Source organism: Hoplias malabaricus, chromosome 1, assembly GCF_029633855.1.
Source record: "Hoplias malabaricus isolate fHopMal1 chromosome 1, fHopMal1.hap1, whole genome shotgun sequence".
Classification (NCBI taxonomy): domain Eukaryota; kingdom Metazoa; phylum Chordata; class Actinopteri; order Characiformes; family Erythrinidae; genus Hoplias; species Hoplias malabaricus.
In genome coordinates this window covers 26,440,416-26,456,807 of record NC_089800.1, presented here as the reverse complement: position 1 = coordinate 26,456,807, position 16,392 = coordinate 26,440,416, and the positions used below count along the sequence as shown (strand labels likewise).

The 16,392-nt window shown below is 40.9% G+C and overlaps 1 protein-coding gene across 1 annotated transcript in view; it reads right to left on the bottom strand.

The window, feature by feature from the left end:
- Positions 1 to 16,392, bottom strand: part of nbeab (neurobeachin b) — a 342,438-nt gene that overhangs the window by 142,367 nt on the left and 183,679 nt on the right. Inside the window, exon 38 of the mRNA XM_066660786.1 lies at positions 2,826 to 2,950. Coding sequence (XP_066516883.1) covers positions 2,826 to 2,950 — 125 coding nt within the window. The remainder of the gene's footprint in view (positions 1 to 2,825; positions 2,951 to 16,392) is intronic.

Sequence of the window (16,392 nt, the reverse complement as noted above, 5' to 3'; positions counted from 1 at the left end):
AGCCCAAACCCCACCAATCACTGAGAGCACTGTAAGGACAGCAACAGAAGATGAGAAGCCGAGTGGTAGAGCATGTGCACTGGGGTATGATATATAAGCCACTTTGTAAGGAATATCTAAGGAACATTGAGTGAAATATGCATCCTGTTTTAAAGGTGGACAGAAAGTGACTATATATATTTTGGTCATGTCATGTTTTTCAGGCTTTGCAGGAGCTTATCCTCAACTGTCTTTGAAGAGTCCTGTACAGATGTCTTTCATTTAGATGCCACACTCCTTCAGACTACATTGCTCTTTAGCCCTAAAAAGGGGGCCATGTATGGGTTTATATTTCTTACGCACACAACATAATCTAGAAGTTACCATGATATATGCATTACTTACCGGATGATGTGGATTAAAGTGAATGAAAGGGTTCAAATTATAATTTATAGGTCATTAGTATAGCTTTTAGAATGCATTACACAAATATCTGTTTAGTCACCTTCACAAATTCAGGACGGCATTTAGGATGGAAGCTATCTCAGAACGGCTTTCCTAGCTCAACAGAGGTCCATAATATTACACAAGCATGCTAACGTGCTAAAATGGCTTCCCTATATCTTGTTTTGTCTATGTGACACAGTTCTTTGTATTGTGCCAGTTGTGTGTGAATCAGGTTGTTTGATAAAAGGAATTAACAATAGAACAACAGAACCTAGAACTAGATTTAGCAGTTCTAATTTGGGTTCTGCAGTTGTAAGATAAAAGGAAATCCAAACTGAATGTTTGCTATTGGAACAAAAACGCAAAATAAAGGTAAAATAGAAAAATAAATGCAGTTTTGTTGTTTATCATAAAAGGTTCAGGTTTTTCATTACCTATAGATTTACTATTTTGGAGATACATGTTTTTATCTGAACAGTGATGATATCTAAGATCACTAGTTTACTCAGGTTCCAGGTTTCAGTGCAGTTTAGAGAAACAGAGGAACAGAAGAAAGGAAAAAAAAAACTAAAATCTCAGTTACTGAGACAATTACTGAGGCTGTGATATGAACAGAGGCCACCTGCAGATCACAGAGCAGCTGGCAGGCCAAAGCCATGTGTGTAGGAGTGTTTGTGCATGTGTGTGTGTGTGTTATGGTTCTCACACAGTGACCAGCTGACATGGCTTGCCCTTAAACAGCCACAATATGCCAGACAAAATATTTACAGAACAACATAATGTATGGTTACTTAAAAAAAAAAATGTACATGATAAATGAAGTGTAATTATCGTTAACTATCATAATAACAATATGTGAATTAACATTGTAAATACTGGTGTTGTATAGAATATTACAGGTACAAGACAGATGTAGAGCTCATAAAAATATATGTCTATTAATTTCTTATCCTATGTAATTTATCAAAAACACATTTTTGTTACTTTTTGTTTACTACATAAATAAGTCGATAAAATCATTCAATACAAAATTACACACTGATACATGTGTATTTAGATTAAATGTATTGCTGTAGTCAATCTGTAACTGTATATATCAACAGTTGTTAAACTGTCACATTTATTATTAACTGTGTAGTTACAAATTTATATACATGTAACAACAGTGTAACTATTGGTAACAGAGTTACAGGTAGATAATGGCAGTGCACTTTATATAAACAACATGTACGCATGATTTTACATAAAACGTACTGTTGGAGTCCATTTTAATAGGGTTCATTCTATTTATTATTTGGTATAGAGTCATTAATTCATACGCTAATATATAAACAAAATGCAGTATGTAAATATATGTGTGTCAACTGTACTTACGTAGTAACACATAATAACGTACACATTATTGCATAGTTACTACATATATAGATACTAAAAGCTGCCGCATCATTGTATTTACATTAACAGTGCCACTGTTATCCAGCTGTAATAATATAGATGTGTTGTAGCATATTTACACTGTTACATATATCATAAACATGTAACTACACAGTTGTTACAGAGAATACAAAGTGGGACCAGTAATACACTTACAGTTTAGGGGATTCTCTAAGCGTAGATGTGCTATAATGTACATCACATTACTTTAAATCAAAGGTCTGGCTATAAGGGACTGGCCTAGCTCATTGCTTGCACTCTGCTGGGCAAGAGTCACCTCATTTTCTCCATGAAGATTTCACTGCGCATTTCCATTCGAGTTGGCCAACTGAAGACGAGCCAATCTATTGTGCCTGGGAATCTATAGATTTGCCCTTGTTCACTTAATACACCCTTCTGCCTTCTCCTATTCAGCCCCGGGGCCCAGAGGAGAAGGGCCTGGAGTGGTTAATAGTATTGAACCGTTTCCTTTTAAAAGGCGGTGTTGCGTGACACCGAGCCAAATCGACAGAGTATGGATGTATATGTGTGTGTGTGTGTGTGTGGTGGGCAGCTCTACAAGATCAAATGGGTCAATGGAGGAAAGTTGGAGAGCAAGTGTGAGGCAAAAACTATAAAAAAAAAAAAATTAATATATAAGAGAGAGCAAAATGTAATTTGCCTCTCAACTCCGTGTGTTGGTGGGATATAAAACCTGCCATAAAGCCCCGCTGCCATGTTCGACTGACAAGGCTCGTAAATATGTAACCTATAAAACCCAAGAATGAAGTGCTTCTCAGCTCAGAGAATATTCCGAACGTCCAAGCCCCGGCTGGACCCACTTGACCCTCTCGGTCTTGTATGTGGTCAGCCCTCGCAAAACAATGATGTCATTGTATGTAATGGACTGTAATTTCGAGATAATGAGATGGACTGACAGGATCCAGCAGCCTGCCTTTTGATTGGCCGTTGGCAGAAACACTGACCGTAGTCGTCCAGAGGTTTACACGTGATGTCCAGGTGGGTGGAGCCGAAGGGGTTCCGGACAAATCTCCGCCTCCTCCTGAGGTCATCCTCCCAGTAATCAAGTCTCCAGAAGTCATGCAGCTGACTGTGGAGAGGAAACACAGGAGATTACACTAAATAACTAACGGTGTTAGAGCACAATCTGTGTGATGTCAGTGGAGCACCAGGATAGACTCCCATTAGTCTCACCCCATACAGTGAATAATTATATTAATGTTAATGGCAAACAATTGTTTATTGATAATCATCACATTAATAATTTGATATGGGAGAGAAATTTGACCTTTATTTTAAATTCAACTTTTTTGATTTATTGATTTAAAGATTTTAAATAAACTTTATTGCATTATTTTGATATTATTCATAAAAAATGTATAGTTTGGTTTATTTAATATATTTCAATTGATCTAACTTATAATTACATTTATTTTTAAATAATATTTTCACTGATATTTTTTATAATATTTCAGTTACAATAATATTTTTGTTTGGATGTTTGCAGAATATTAATAATATTTTCTCATTGTGCTTCAGTAGTGGCTCTTATTTTATATTTTGATTTTACAGCTTCAAATAAAGCTTTTATATTTTTATAGAACCCTTTTGAAATGTGATTCACTTCATATTAATATACATTATTTATTACAGTCCCTAATTATCTCTCATATATGGCTCTGTTTTCTGTGTATTTAGTTTCACGGTCTGTGTTGGGTCGCCGTATGGGTGTTATACGAGTGGCCCCTGGTCTCTTCGGGGGAAAGTGCGAGGGCCGACCGCGCTGCTGTAACTGCAGAAGGCTGTGTGTAGTTAGATGTAATCTCTCTCTGAAAGCCCCGTGAAGCCGGGCAGCACGAGCCGAGCGGCAGCACGCGAATAAATAACAGCCACAGCCATTAACAAACACGCGCTCACGTTACAGCGCGAAGCACCACAGTGCGCCTGCCCTTCTTTTTTTAATGCTGTTCTTTAACAAGTCTGTAAATCAGAGCTAGGGCCCTGTACTCAGACAGCATGGAGTTTAATGAGGGGGGCTCAAGGAGGAGGAGAGGGAGGGTGGGGGGGCTCACCACAGCCGCAACCCAGCCCAATAAAACAGCTCCAAATCCCCCACCCACTGTGTGTGTGTGTGTGTGAAGCCGTGATTAAAATAATGTGCTGAAATATTCATCGAAATGATTCCTGGGGCCCTGGAGCAAGCCTCAGAAAATTGCATTTTTATTCATTATTAATAACAGCAAATTAGGAGCCGTATAAAAATAGGGGGGGAGAGAGAGAGAGAGAGAGAGAGAGAGAGAGAGAAGATAGAAAGAGGAGGGGGGAGGGAGAGAGAAAGAGAGAGAGAGAGAAGAGGGGGGTGGAGGAAATAAAAGGGGGCTCAGGCATGTGGTAACCATCTTTGTAAATGATTATTCCAACATTAGCAGAGACCTGGGCTAATTTTATTGCTCGCAGCTAATGCAAACCATTAAGGGCATGGGACTGGCATCAGGTTACTAAGTGCAGCTCGTTTCAGGCTGGAGATGTTTCAAAGGCTTTGGCCAAGGAGAGAGAGAGAGAGAGAGAGAGAGAGAGAGAGAAAGTAGAGGTAAGGAAAGAAATGAAAGGAAAACATAACACATGGGAACTAATTCCCTCCAAAGAGGGGCTTTTCTCAAGTCGATTCTAAAGGAGAGTGATGATGGTGGTAATTGGGGAATAGATGACAAGATGGTCAGGGACAATCAACAAATTCCATGCAAGCTTCATCTTCATTAACGCTGTCACGCGCGATGAAATGCACAGTCCTCCCGTGCAAGGGCTTTGCTAATTTCTTTAATAACACACAGAGGGGGTCATCTGCTAGTGCAGAAATATCGTAGAGGATGCTGGGTATTGCATGTGCTTAGAAAAGAAGGGTACTTGAAGGGGTCTGAATTAATGCAACAGAAGCTTAGCATTAACTAGTGCACGTTGCAGTATTGGGAACGTTGGCTCTCAGTATATCAGTATAGCCTATAATGCGGTTACCTGAGCGGGAACCGAACCCCAGTCTTTGCGTCAAAGGCAATGTGATATCCCTCAGCGTCACTGGTTTAGCAGAATTCAGTCATCTACATCATTTTCAAAGTTTCCTTTCATTGTTGCTCTTTCACTACACTACCCAGAATGCATCGCGCAAAGACATAATGCATTCTACAAATCACTGGGAAGCCACTGGGGTGTCAACCAGTCCTGACTGCCGCACGGCCCCTGAGCCACAGGGCAATAAACACAGGCAATCTCAGTCGCCATACATCATTAGCCAGCTGACGTTCTTCTGTATTCACCAGCTATCATCTCAGAATCCTGGCCCCCCTAAAACTCCACCTCCCACCTTCACCACGAGGGGTGTTTCCTAGTTTCCAAACCAGAGGATGTCATTCTCGTCTGACCACACTGTGGGGTATAATATTTAGGCTTACATCCGATGTAGTGATGGTTATACTTGTGATTTTACCTGGAGTATTTAAAGTAAATACAAATAAATAAATAATTAAAAACCCTAATCCTAACCTTTAACTTAACCATAAAGTTAACTAAACTAAGTCTAACCCTAACACTTAGACTACCCCTAAGCTCCAAAACATTAGAAATGCCATGCCCCCTGCCCGTGTAACACTCTCCGCAACAGTTTACCGCACTGTTTCTGTAGCACTTTTTTTCAGGTACGTATCAAAAAAACAGAGCCATCAGTGAATAAGAGCTCTTTTACGTTAAAATAATCATGATATAAGATGAATTATACAAACTCACAAATAAAGGTGCTACAAAGTGTTCTTTGAAAAAAAGTAAATACATCTAGCTCTGTAAAAAAAGGGTTAAGAGCTGAATGAGTGTGAAAAACCTTTAAAAGGTTTAAAAATCCACCACTCGCTCTTAAGGGTTTTTACTCATTTTAATGTTATTATCAAAATGGATTCTTTCAGGAACCAAGAGTGATTCTTCGATGGAATAGTTCAAAAAGCCTTTTGTAGCACCTTGAGTGTATCACAGATATTTAGCTAATATCCGGAGGGCTCTTTGCATAATTGTAAGACACAGTTTGTGTTTAATCACATGCTGATCATTTCTGAAGAGCTTCTTGGATGTGTGTGTATTGAAGAACCATTCTGACAGCTGTGTGTGTATGGTGTTTATGAGTTGTACAGTGATAAGTCATTGGTTTATGTTGAAGTGGGTTCTGAATTTGCTCCATCTGAATTGGGCTTTTAGTTTTTTATTTATTTATTTATTTTGTTCTTTAACTCTGGACAAAATAAAACACAACAATAACCACTCGTTCTCAACCGTGTGGCAGCCGTTACAAAAAAAGCAGCTCCATTTCCAAGCAGAGTGCTACATCCTCCACCGACCTCTAGCTTAGGCCTGGGCCAGATTGTATCGAGCTCTCTGCACCCTGCCATAACACAGAGGCAGACTAAACAGATTAAAGTGTTACAGCAGGATCACGTCGGGAAGAAAAAGCCCATCACAAAAAGGTCTCCGCTTGCTGTGCGAATACATCTACAAATGTCAGGAAATCAGGAGGCTCCAGAGACTCTGCCGGCCCCTGACAGCGACGAGAGATCAGCCTCGGTTTAGCATCAATCACGAGAGAGTGTGCAGTTGTGCTTGGGGAGGGGTCGAGGGCTGGGGGAGGGGAGGGGAGGTGATTGAATAAAGGGTCTTTGCATGCATGAGATGCATGCCAAAGGTTCATCACACGCCAGGGTATGAAAAGCAGCACACAGCGCCAGGGCCTTGTCTGCTGTCAATCTGGAGCCGGAGTGAGGCCTCCAGGAGGAGACGTGAGGCCAAAGCCGCCTAAATGACATTGTAAATGTGAGATTACAGCCGGGAAAGGATGTAAATCTCATGCAGGCAGGCAGGCAAAAGCCGTCCAGGATTATAACCTCCAAATCGGCATCGGCAGAGGCCTAGCATCTTGGAGAAATCCGAGCTCGGAAGCTTGCCGCTTCTACGTATGATAAATCCCGTTCGTTTTGACGGCGGTGCGTCAGACTCAAATGAAAAAAGCCCAAATGTTTTTTTTCTTTTTCCACTCCAAGAAATAGTTCAGCGCAAAGCAAAGCAAATGTATAAGGGCCGATAAACCCCAACAGTATTCGATGACAGCGTTTTTGGTTCCTCTAACCCATCTTTCCGCCGGACCATATGCTTTCACTTTGGAGGTGGTTTCCACAGGATGGGGTTCGGTGATACGTTAAACCGCATGGTCAACATGGAGCCGGATACTGCATGTGCCAAACGGGCCATGATGAGGGTCTGCACACCCAGGGTGGTCTGGTTCATGGAGTCCCCTGAACCCCCTCCCCACACACCTTGCCCTGAGGGGGGTCTGGTTCCCACAGGAATGTTCATCACAGGGAAAGGAGACCCTGAGACCTGCAGTCCCCATCAGTGATAACACAAGCTGTTGTAATTTAATGTTCACCAATCCACTGGGATCTTATTCATTTCTTCATCTTTTTTCACTGCAGCAGATAAAAAAGGACATTTCCTTTTTCAAAATGAGCACCTTGACACTGACGCTGGACCGGTGTCTGTACACATCCACGTTGGTCGTAACATACAACAACCGAACCTAAAATGTGTCTATTATGTTCTGTGTAAAGCGATTCACATGAAAATAAATATATCAGTAAATATTGTTTGTAAGCAGAAGTAGAAATTGTACTTTGAACTGAACTGAAAGTGTACTGGGCAAAATATATTATATACAGGATTAAATAATATAATCACATGTTATAATCAAGGTGTTATAACAATGTAATTACGTGTATTTAAGCATAATTATACAATAATTGATTAGTACAGCAAGAATGAACCCCAAAGGTGCTCTAAAAATTAGCACCAAGACTACTAGTAAATATGCTTCCATCAACTGGTTGTGCTGTTTCAGGATAGGATAGTCTTTAATGATCCCACAGGGGGAAATTCACATTGTTACAGCAGCAGAGTATACAAAATATACTAAAATAAACAAAGAGCAATAAGTAGACAACATTATACAAGTACAAAATATAAGATATGCTGTAGACATAAATATGAAAGCAATATTCCATAATAACCATCACTCACTCATATAACAGCAATAAACAATTATAAAAATTTTACATAATCCACTCAAATTATCTAATGTACCTGAAGAAGAGCTACCCCAGTAAACATTTAGCTGTTGATTCAACGTTGAAATAACGTAATGACTGCCGTCTAATCAACGTTCTCTTAAGGTTGAAAATGAAAGTTGAAAAAACGTCCAAACACAGACATTGAAAAGACGACTATTAGACGTATTTTGGACGTCCGTTGACGTTATTAATTGGTCCCGAAATGAATTACTTGTATAAAACGCATTTTGGACGTCCACTGATTTTATCGATTGGTCACCACTTAACTAACTTATTAAGATGGATTTTGGACATCCATTGACGTTTAAAATATGTCCTTGACGTACAGACTACTTTTAGACATATTTTGAACGTCCAGGGATGTTCCTTGTTTACTGGGACAGAAACAGTGCTGCAAACTGCTGAAGGAGAATTGAGCATCCTGCCACAATCCTAACATTTTGGAGCTTAGGCTTAGGTTTATTGATTCGGTTTAAGGTTAAATATGTTTTATGCTGGATCACTTTTTTTTATTTGCAAGTCAAATGTGCACAAAATTAATCAAGAAATTAAAGCTCATTATTATTTAATTAGATATTATTTACAAGTAGAGTGTAGTAAGAGTACTATTGACTCACAGTGCAGTGAAACTACTATGTAATTACACAGTTATGAAGCAATTGGCGTCTGGATCTACTGAATTAAGAGTATACCTGTTTTGAAGACATGGAACAGCATAAATATTACCCAAGTGACTGTGGTTGAGCTCGCTCCACAGCACTCGCTTTCAACATCTATGGCTTTTTAATTGTGTTTGGACTCAACGACTGAAAGAAAATAAAAGCTTTGTCCTTGATTCCTAATGCATCGGTGTAAGAGCGAGATGCTGACATTTGTTTCATCTAAATGGCAATCACCGAGAAGAATGAGCTCCTGATTCACTCCACTTTAGCCTCGGCGTGTCTCCTGACAGACATAAAAAATGGTGGAGGGCCCGCCCTCTTCTCCAGCGCCTCAAATTTATTAGTCACATCGGCCATCAATCAAGCAAATGGATTTCCAACTGCATTTTAAAAGCTAATTTCCACTGGGCAGATAACCAAAACTATCAGCTGAGCAACACACCAGTCATTAGCCACCAAAGTGCACGGGGGGGCACAACAATAGGCATTTTCTGCTGCCGTCCACCACATGCAGCCAAATAAGAGCCCTCTAGGAGACAGAGGAGCAGGCAGCAGAAGATTTAACACCGCCCCTGTCCATGGGGAGTGTCCGGTGTTTGTGCAGGGCCGTAAAAAGCTGACAGGCGTGATTCAGGCTCAAGCGGCAAAGTGGGAAATAAAAGGATTGATAACAATTTCATCGGAAAAGATGGCAATGTTTAGAGAGCGAGAGAGGCTTGTTTTGAAGGCTGTGGAGATATATAGGACTTATATATCCAGGCATCTTAGCGGGCTTTAGACAGCATGGTTCCCAAGACGGATGATCCTGTTAGCCCTGGTCTGCACCTAAGCACCGGGGTTGGGAGGGAGAGGCGGCAAAAAACGAAACACTCTTCTGTTCCACACACCTCCACAGAGCTGATTCATTCCAGAGAGAAAGATCTGAAGCTCTGCTACATCTCTCCCTGTCCTCAAAATCTAATATGACTGCCTTTCATAGCTTTCCACCTGAATAAAGCACAAATCTACCAAAGATTCAAACACGGAAATGATACCAAATTCCAACTGATGGAAGGACTAACGATATAAAAGCTCTTAGAAGACGAGGTTTGTAAAGGAACACAGCAAACAAATTGTTATGAGCATGAGGCGAGTCTTAAAGAGGAAAATTGATGCTGATTACACCTTTGCTGCAAACGATACGGAGCGTCGACGTGGTGGCAGACAAATCACCTGGGACACACACTGTGAAACAAAGCGTCACGCTCAGGGTGGGTAAGGCCAGTGTTCATAAGGCTGCGAAACACCGACATAAGCTTGTAATGACTTCTGACATAGAACCACAACAATGGTTGTCTAGCTGTCCCTTATTCTATAGAAAGGCAATGAAACCCTCATCATGCCTTTAAACTCATCCTACTACAGTGGCAACCATAGACTAGAGAGGCATACAGCCCTGGCATGTTGTTGTACAGTAGAGGAGGAAAGGCTATCTGGGCTCCGGGGTGATGGAGCTCTCCTGGGATGAGCTGGAGTTGTTGTTTGGTGCAAGAAGTGACGTCACTATGGTTAATGATGCTTAATGCATTCAGATTATCAAAGAAATGCCCCAGCAACCAGTTAAAAGTCTCGCAAGAAGAGTACAGGCTGTAACTGCAGCAAAAGAGTAAAAATCCCAATTAAAAGCTTTGATGTCTGAAAGAAACAAACACACACAAAAAAATGTTGGATTATTTTGGTTCAGTAATATTTGTAAACGTTTTAAAATGTGGCTCAAATCTTTTCGTCAATCAAATCCAGACCTATGAGCACATTTAACTGGAACAATCAGATCTGGTCATGGAGGGCCCTTCAGGACAGTACAGCTGTTGCAGCAGCTAATCTGGGCTCTACAGAAAGGGCTTTTGATGAGTGTAGTTCAAGGGAAAAGAATGAGGGCAAAATTCAATAAGACACCATTATATTCTCCTTAAATGCCTCCATTGGGGACATAAATGGGGTGTAATTAGCGTAAGTGGCGGTAATCAGCAGCCAGTCGGTGGGGTGCTGCTTTTCCTCAGTGCCACGCCGGCTCCGTGATGTCACGGCTGCCATGCGCCATGTCCTGTGTGCGAGTGACACTGAACACACACACTCTAGCACTGTTACTAAGGGCAGCCACACACACACACACACACACACACACACACACACACACACATTTCTCACGCCACTTCCAAAACTGAACCAACCAGGCAAAAGGAATTGGGTTAACGTTGGTGGGAACATGGGTTAATGGTGTGGGAACAAACTGAGTGAAATGTGGTCATAACATGTTAATAACATGTTAATAAGGTCATCCTCATCATTATCTGTAACCGCTTATCCACATCAGGGTTGCGGTGGGTCCGGAGCCTACCCGGAAAGATTGGGCGCAAGGCGGGAACACACCCTGGAGGGGGCGCCAGTCCTTCATGTTAATAATGTGTTTAATGTAATATTATTTATTTATTTATTTTTAAGTCATTAAGCATAACAGGGACAAACATGTTACAAAAAATAAATAAATTAATTTAAAAAAGCTGTGCTGTGTCTACTTCGCTAAAACACAAATGTTTACAGAGATATCATATGTGACTAAAGGAATGCAAAAAAAAAACAAAAAAAAAAAACAGATAATATCAAATTAAAAGTCTCTGCATTTTATGGAACTTCCTTTCAAAATGTCCTGCGATGCTCTGTCTCAAGGGTCAGTGAAACATAACATTCATTACTGAACAGCTTCTTGGAAAACACTGAAAATAATTGGTAGGCACAGCTTGTGAATCCCCCCTCACTCCAAGTTACAACTGAATTACCATTCCCACATGCGGCGTCCTGAAAAAAAAAAAAAAAAAAAAACAGCTGTCACTCGTCTCCAGCCCGTGTCTCAGGACTCGTGCACATTGAGCGGGACACACTTCAGCGAAATTGGACAAAATCATAGAGATTCCTCTGTCACGTCATCACAGGCCGACTGGCGGCCATATGCCGGTGGACATCGCGTTCAAAGTGAACTATAAATTCAGGAAGAATAAAGCTTTTTTATTCACGCTTATTTCATACACGCTGCACTGTAATGTCTAATGAGCGCTAAAAAGTTTTCAGAATAAAGGAGCACAGTGATGCACAGCCTGCTCGGATTATGGATCCCGGCTGGAAGTGGTAAACATCATGTTCCTCTATCTGTTGACAGCCTCTTTTCTCCTTTGATCAGATGTCAACATGTGACCCAGCAACTGGGAAGGTCATTAATTCAGTATATGGATTTAAGGGTTGTGGCATCAGCTGTAAATCAGCCCTAACTACATACAAATATCCTAAAGTGCATCAAGTGGAGTGGTGGTGGTGACTCAAGTTCATAAATGTCCCGGCCTCATTTGACCTTAGAAGTTACGTTGGTTTTGCCATACTTTTCAATGGTAATGACATGTTTATAACAGTGTAGTTACACAATTAGTTACAGTTACGTTTAATTTGACTTCCTAGTCTCTGGCTTCACAATTAAATAAATAAATAAATAACTTAGCAACAAACAGACCCTAGTCGTACAGTTTCTACACTGTTGCTACTGGCCTATAAATTACACCCTGTTATTACTTAAAATAAATAAATAAATAAATAAAAAACATCCCTGCTTCTTTCAAAACATACAAATCCAACAGACAGTTAACAGTATTTACAAAAGTCAAATATGAATTGACCTACATCTAGCTGCTATGTATTTAAAGGGAACGTCTACAATTATGGGTAAACGTAGTACTCTCTGGTTGTTTACATTCAGAAGATTAGCATCTTTTGAAGTGGAACAGTGTAATTGATTAAAAAAACAAACAAACATCTGTTTGTATGTGCCTGAAGTTTAATGTGTCTGTAAGTTTTTATTCACAGTTTGAATTACCACAGAAACGTATCGGTAACTCGAGTTGTTTAGTTTTGTAGCACTTTCGCTATATATTTAGCCGACTCCTGGACACATTTTCACCTTAAGTGATCTGAAACAGCAACATTACCCACCTATGGAGCAGGAATAGAGCAATATCCTCATTTCAGTTCATGCTTTTCAGTGTTAAGAGTTCTCTCTGTTGTTTAAAAATACTCTGGATGCCTCTGTCGTGAGCAAGAGAGAGAGAATAAGAAAGAGAGTCCAGTATTTTACTTATTTAACCCTTTGGGGTCTAAGGACATTTTTCTCAGTTTTCTGAAATTCGACTTTAAAGTACTTGTATTATAATTATATTGCCCACGTTTTATATGAAAATGTTCAGAACATTCTCAGCTCTCTCATTAAGCGAGTGACCTAGAGCATTTTATGAAGAGATAATCTGTCTCTAACCCTGAAAAACTTTTAGAAAATCTTTATATTTCTTATAAAAACATCCCTTTACTCGTGTGGATGAATTGTTTTGGTGATTGAAATAGTTTTATCAGAGTCTTAAAAAAACAAGCGAATTCACCAGTTAGACACAGCGTGAGGCAGAGGAGGAGTGTCTAAAGCTTATTCACAGGCTCGTAACTCGGGATGTACAGTATCACGTACAGTCGTGATAACATGCGATAGAAAGAGCAGTTTCTATTAATATCGCTAAGATATTAATAGAAACATTGTGAATGGTCATTGATGCGCCGCCATGTTCTTCAACCCCAGAGGGTTACAGACACTAGTGCTTTGCAGACACATTAGGCAAGTGTTTTTTGATTACAATCGTGAACTACGCCTTTAAGAACTAAAGGAATTTAGAGGCAGGGTTAAGATTTTCAGTCAATCCAGTGCCACAATAATAAGCATGGGTTTTTCAAGAGGTGAAATTGTCTAATCTCTGGTCCTCTACCATGTCTGATCCCCTGCGATGCTATAGTTCATCCTTGGGTTAGGTATTTCTCACCCACATTAATGAGCATGATTCTAGCCCAGGCAACTGGGAAAAAATATTCTCCTTTAAGCATGTTGAGCTTTTCAATGATGTTGGCTTCACATGCCGCCGTGGAAGCATGTATTAGCCATCACCTTGCTAGTTTAGTTTAGTATCAGAGTCGTAGCTAAGAGTTGGTACTGTCTGTGAAATTAGTAAACACTGTCTTTTAGCAGCGACTAAGAAATAATGCCAAACAAAGCTCTGCTTTTGTCAGGACACGGACTGAAAAGTGATAAACGTTGCTTGTAAAAGGTTAATCGAGTCCACGCCAAGGAACGTGTGAGAAAACACTTCAGTTTAAGACAAGTCTTGCACTGGGGGTCATCCCGCAGGATTAAGACAGACGCGTCCAGCCGGATGAAAGACAGAGTTCTAGTGCGGGTCAGACATCCCTTCTCGCCAGTTTCGGCAAACCGTCCATCTCCTGCAGGACGGTGGGGGCTGAGGACCAGGGGATACCCCAGCAGCCCTGAAATTGATGACTGTGCGAATGGGCCTCTTTCCAGAGATAATTAGCACAGGCTGCAAGGTTAAGCATGCCCCTGGGGAAGAGCCTGCGTGTAGGTCAAGAACAAATGGACGAAGACGTGTGTGAGAGTGCTACAACAAAAGAACAGATTCATTTACAGCATGTCCCCTCCACAATCAATTGTGTAAAATCAGCGTTTTTAAATGATATAGAGCTGCGGAAAAGCTGCTGAACATTAGCGCGTGTTAAAAAGCTTTGTAACACTATTGATGTTATAACATTGTAATAACACGACAATAATCCGTGTATGATGAAAAATGGCTCATACCAGAGCCAGTTAAAATCTTGTGGCAGTTGAAATGTAGAGTGAAATGACAATAGTCGTTATAACAATGAATCTATTTTGTGCCAAAACTACAGGGATTTTTAAAGGATTCTGGCTTTGTTTTGATGTGCAGCATATTGTTCTTTTGGAACAGTGTAGGGTCAACACATAGAGCAAGGCAAAATGATGTGCTGAGCTCTTTAAAAGACCCCCACACCAACTCTAGCTTGTTGTTAATGTGACCTGCAGCCAGAGGGTATTTCAGTTAAGTCAAAAAATTTCAATAAAATGAATGGCAACCTGTTTCCTGCCTCTGGGATTGTTCTCAAGGTTATGGGTGTCCTTTCGTACCAGCTCTAAAATAATTATTGCATGGCTTTAAAGGAGCTTTAATGTCACAGCGCAAGATGTGATGTGAATTAAAAATGGTTTTAATAGCATTTAAATGCATTCCCACTAGGCCTGTCATTTATCATCATCCGTTTCACATTCTTGCTTTTCCTACAGTCAGTCCAATGTTAGATCAGATTAGAATTCTGTTGTTTCTACTTGTTAAAGCAACACTAGATAGTACTTTTTACCTTAAAGTCACAGCCTGATCTGTTTTGCTGATCTGTGAAATCAAGAACAGAACCTCTATTGTTACTAATCTGGGATAAGCACTGCAGAAATGGCACTATGTAACTTTTGGAGGAGGGTTAGAAACCAAAAATACGATATTATTATTATTTTTATTGTTTTAGCTTAGGCTCCCTGGGCTCCCTTATACAGCACTGTACTGAAATCAGTGAGAAGGGGTTACATAGTGCAGTTTCTTCAGTGCTGAGCTCCAGAGCTGCAACAACAAAGGATCTGTTCTGTCTATTACAGGCCAGCGAAGCATTATAAAGATTGTGAAACTGTAATTTTACGCAAAAAATATTACACAGTGTCGTATTGTACTGTGCTGTACAACCTTCATAAAGATCTGCTCATGGGTGGTCTCCATTTACGCTAAAGATCTGGGTGAATACTGACTTTACCGATGAGAATCTCGCACCCGCTTCGTTTGATGCCCCAGATCTTGTACTGAATGTTAGCACAACAAATACCTTCATACCATCACTGATTAAAGTGTAAGATGGAGGTCAGGAGCAGGCCTTAAATGGTGCTTTGATGATGTTAACCCCCACCCTCTCTCTCTCTCTGTCCTAGGCTAGTATTAGAATTGATGGGGCCCTCAGCCCCGCCCGCTGAGACTGGTTAGCCTGGCTGCATGTGACTGAAGGCTCCATTCCATCACAAAGTTATTATCCAGGACCAGATAGCTGCCATACATCACACGTGGAAGGCCCACTCAGCGTTAGTCAAGGGAAACAACGTCTCCCCCCCACCACTTCCCTGCGGATCAATACACGCCACCGCTCTCTCTGTCTCTTCCTTCGTTTCCACTCTCTCTCTTCCTTTCTCTTTCCTCTTGCTTGCACTCTTTCATTTTCATCTACTTCCCTGTCTACCTACCTACCTACACACACACACACACACACACACACACACACACACACACATTCAAAGAAAAGTAATTATACAAGAGAAAGCTCTGACAATCAATACCAGAGTCAGGTTGAGTTAAGGTCTGCGGGCGTCCACACTCTTCAGTTCTCCTTCAGCTGTCAGCCACCATGCTGACGTGGACATCGTCACCCAGGCAACAAAGGGACTCCTGTCTTCTCCATATTTCTGTTGAGGAAGGCCACACTGGAGCAATTAGCACCAATCCAGCCACTCAGAGCGGCCATGTGAGGCTCAGGGAAGCGGCGGAAAGACGAGGTGTGATTGGGCACATGCAGAGAAAGCTACGCGCCATCGCCTGACAGAATATGCTGATAGTGAACAACTGCAGACGGCCTTATTAATCACAGCGGTCTGTTTGCTGAAGGCTTGGGAATCGAAATGTTTTTGCACAGCCAGCACAGAGGAAGAAACAGCAAAAACAGACTTCATCACATGTCTATGCGAGTGTGCATTT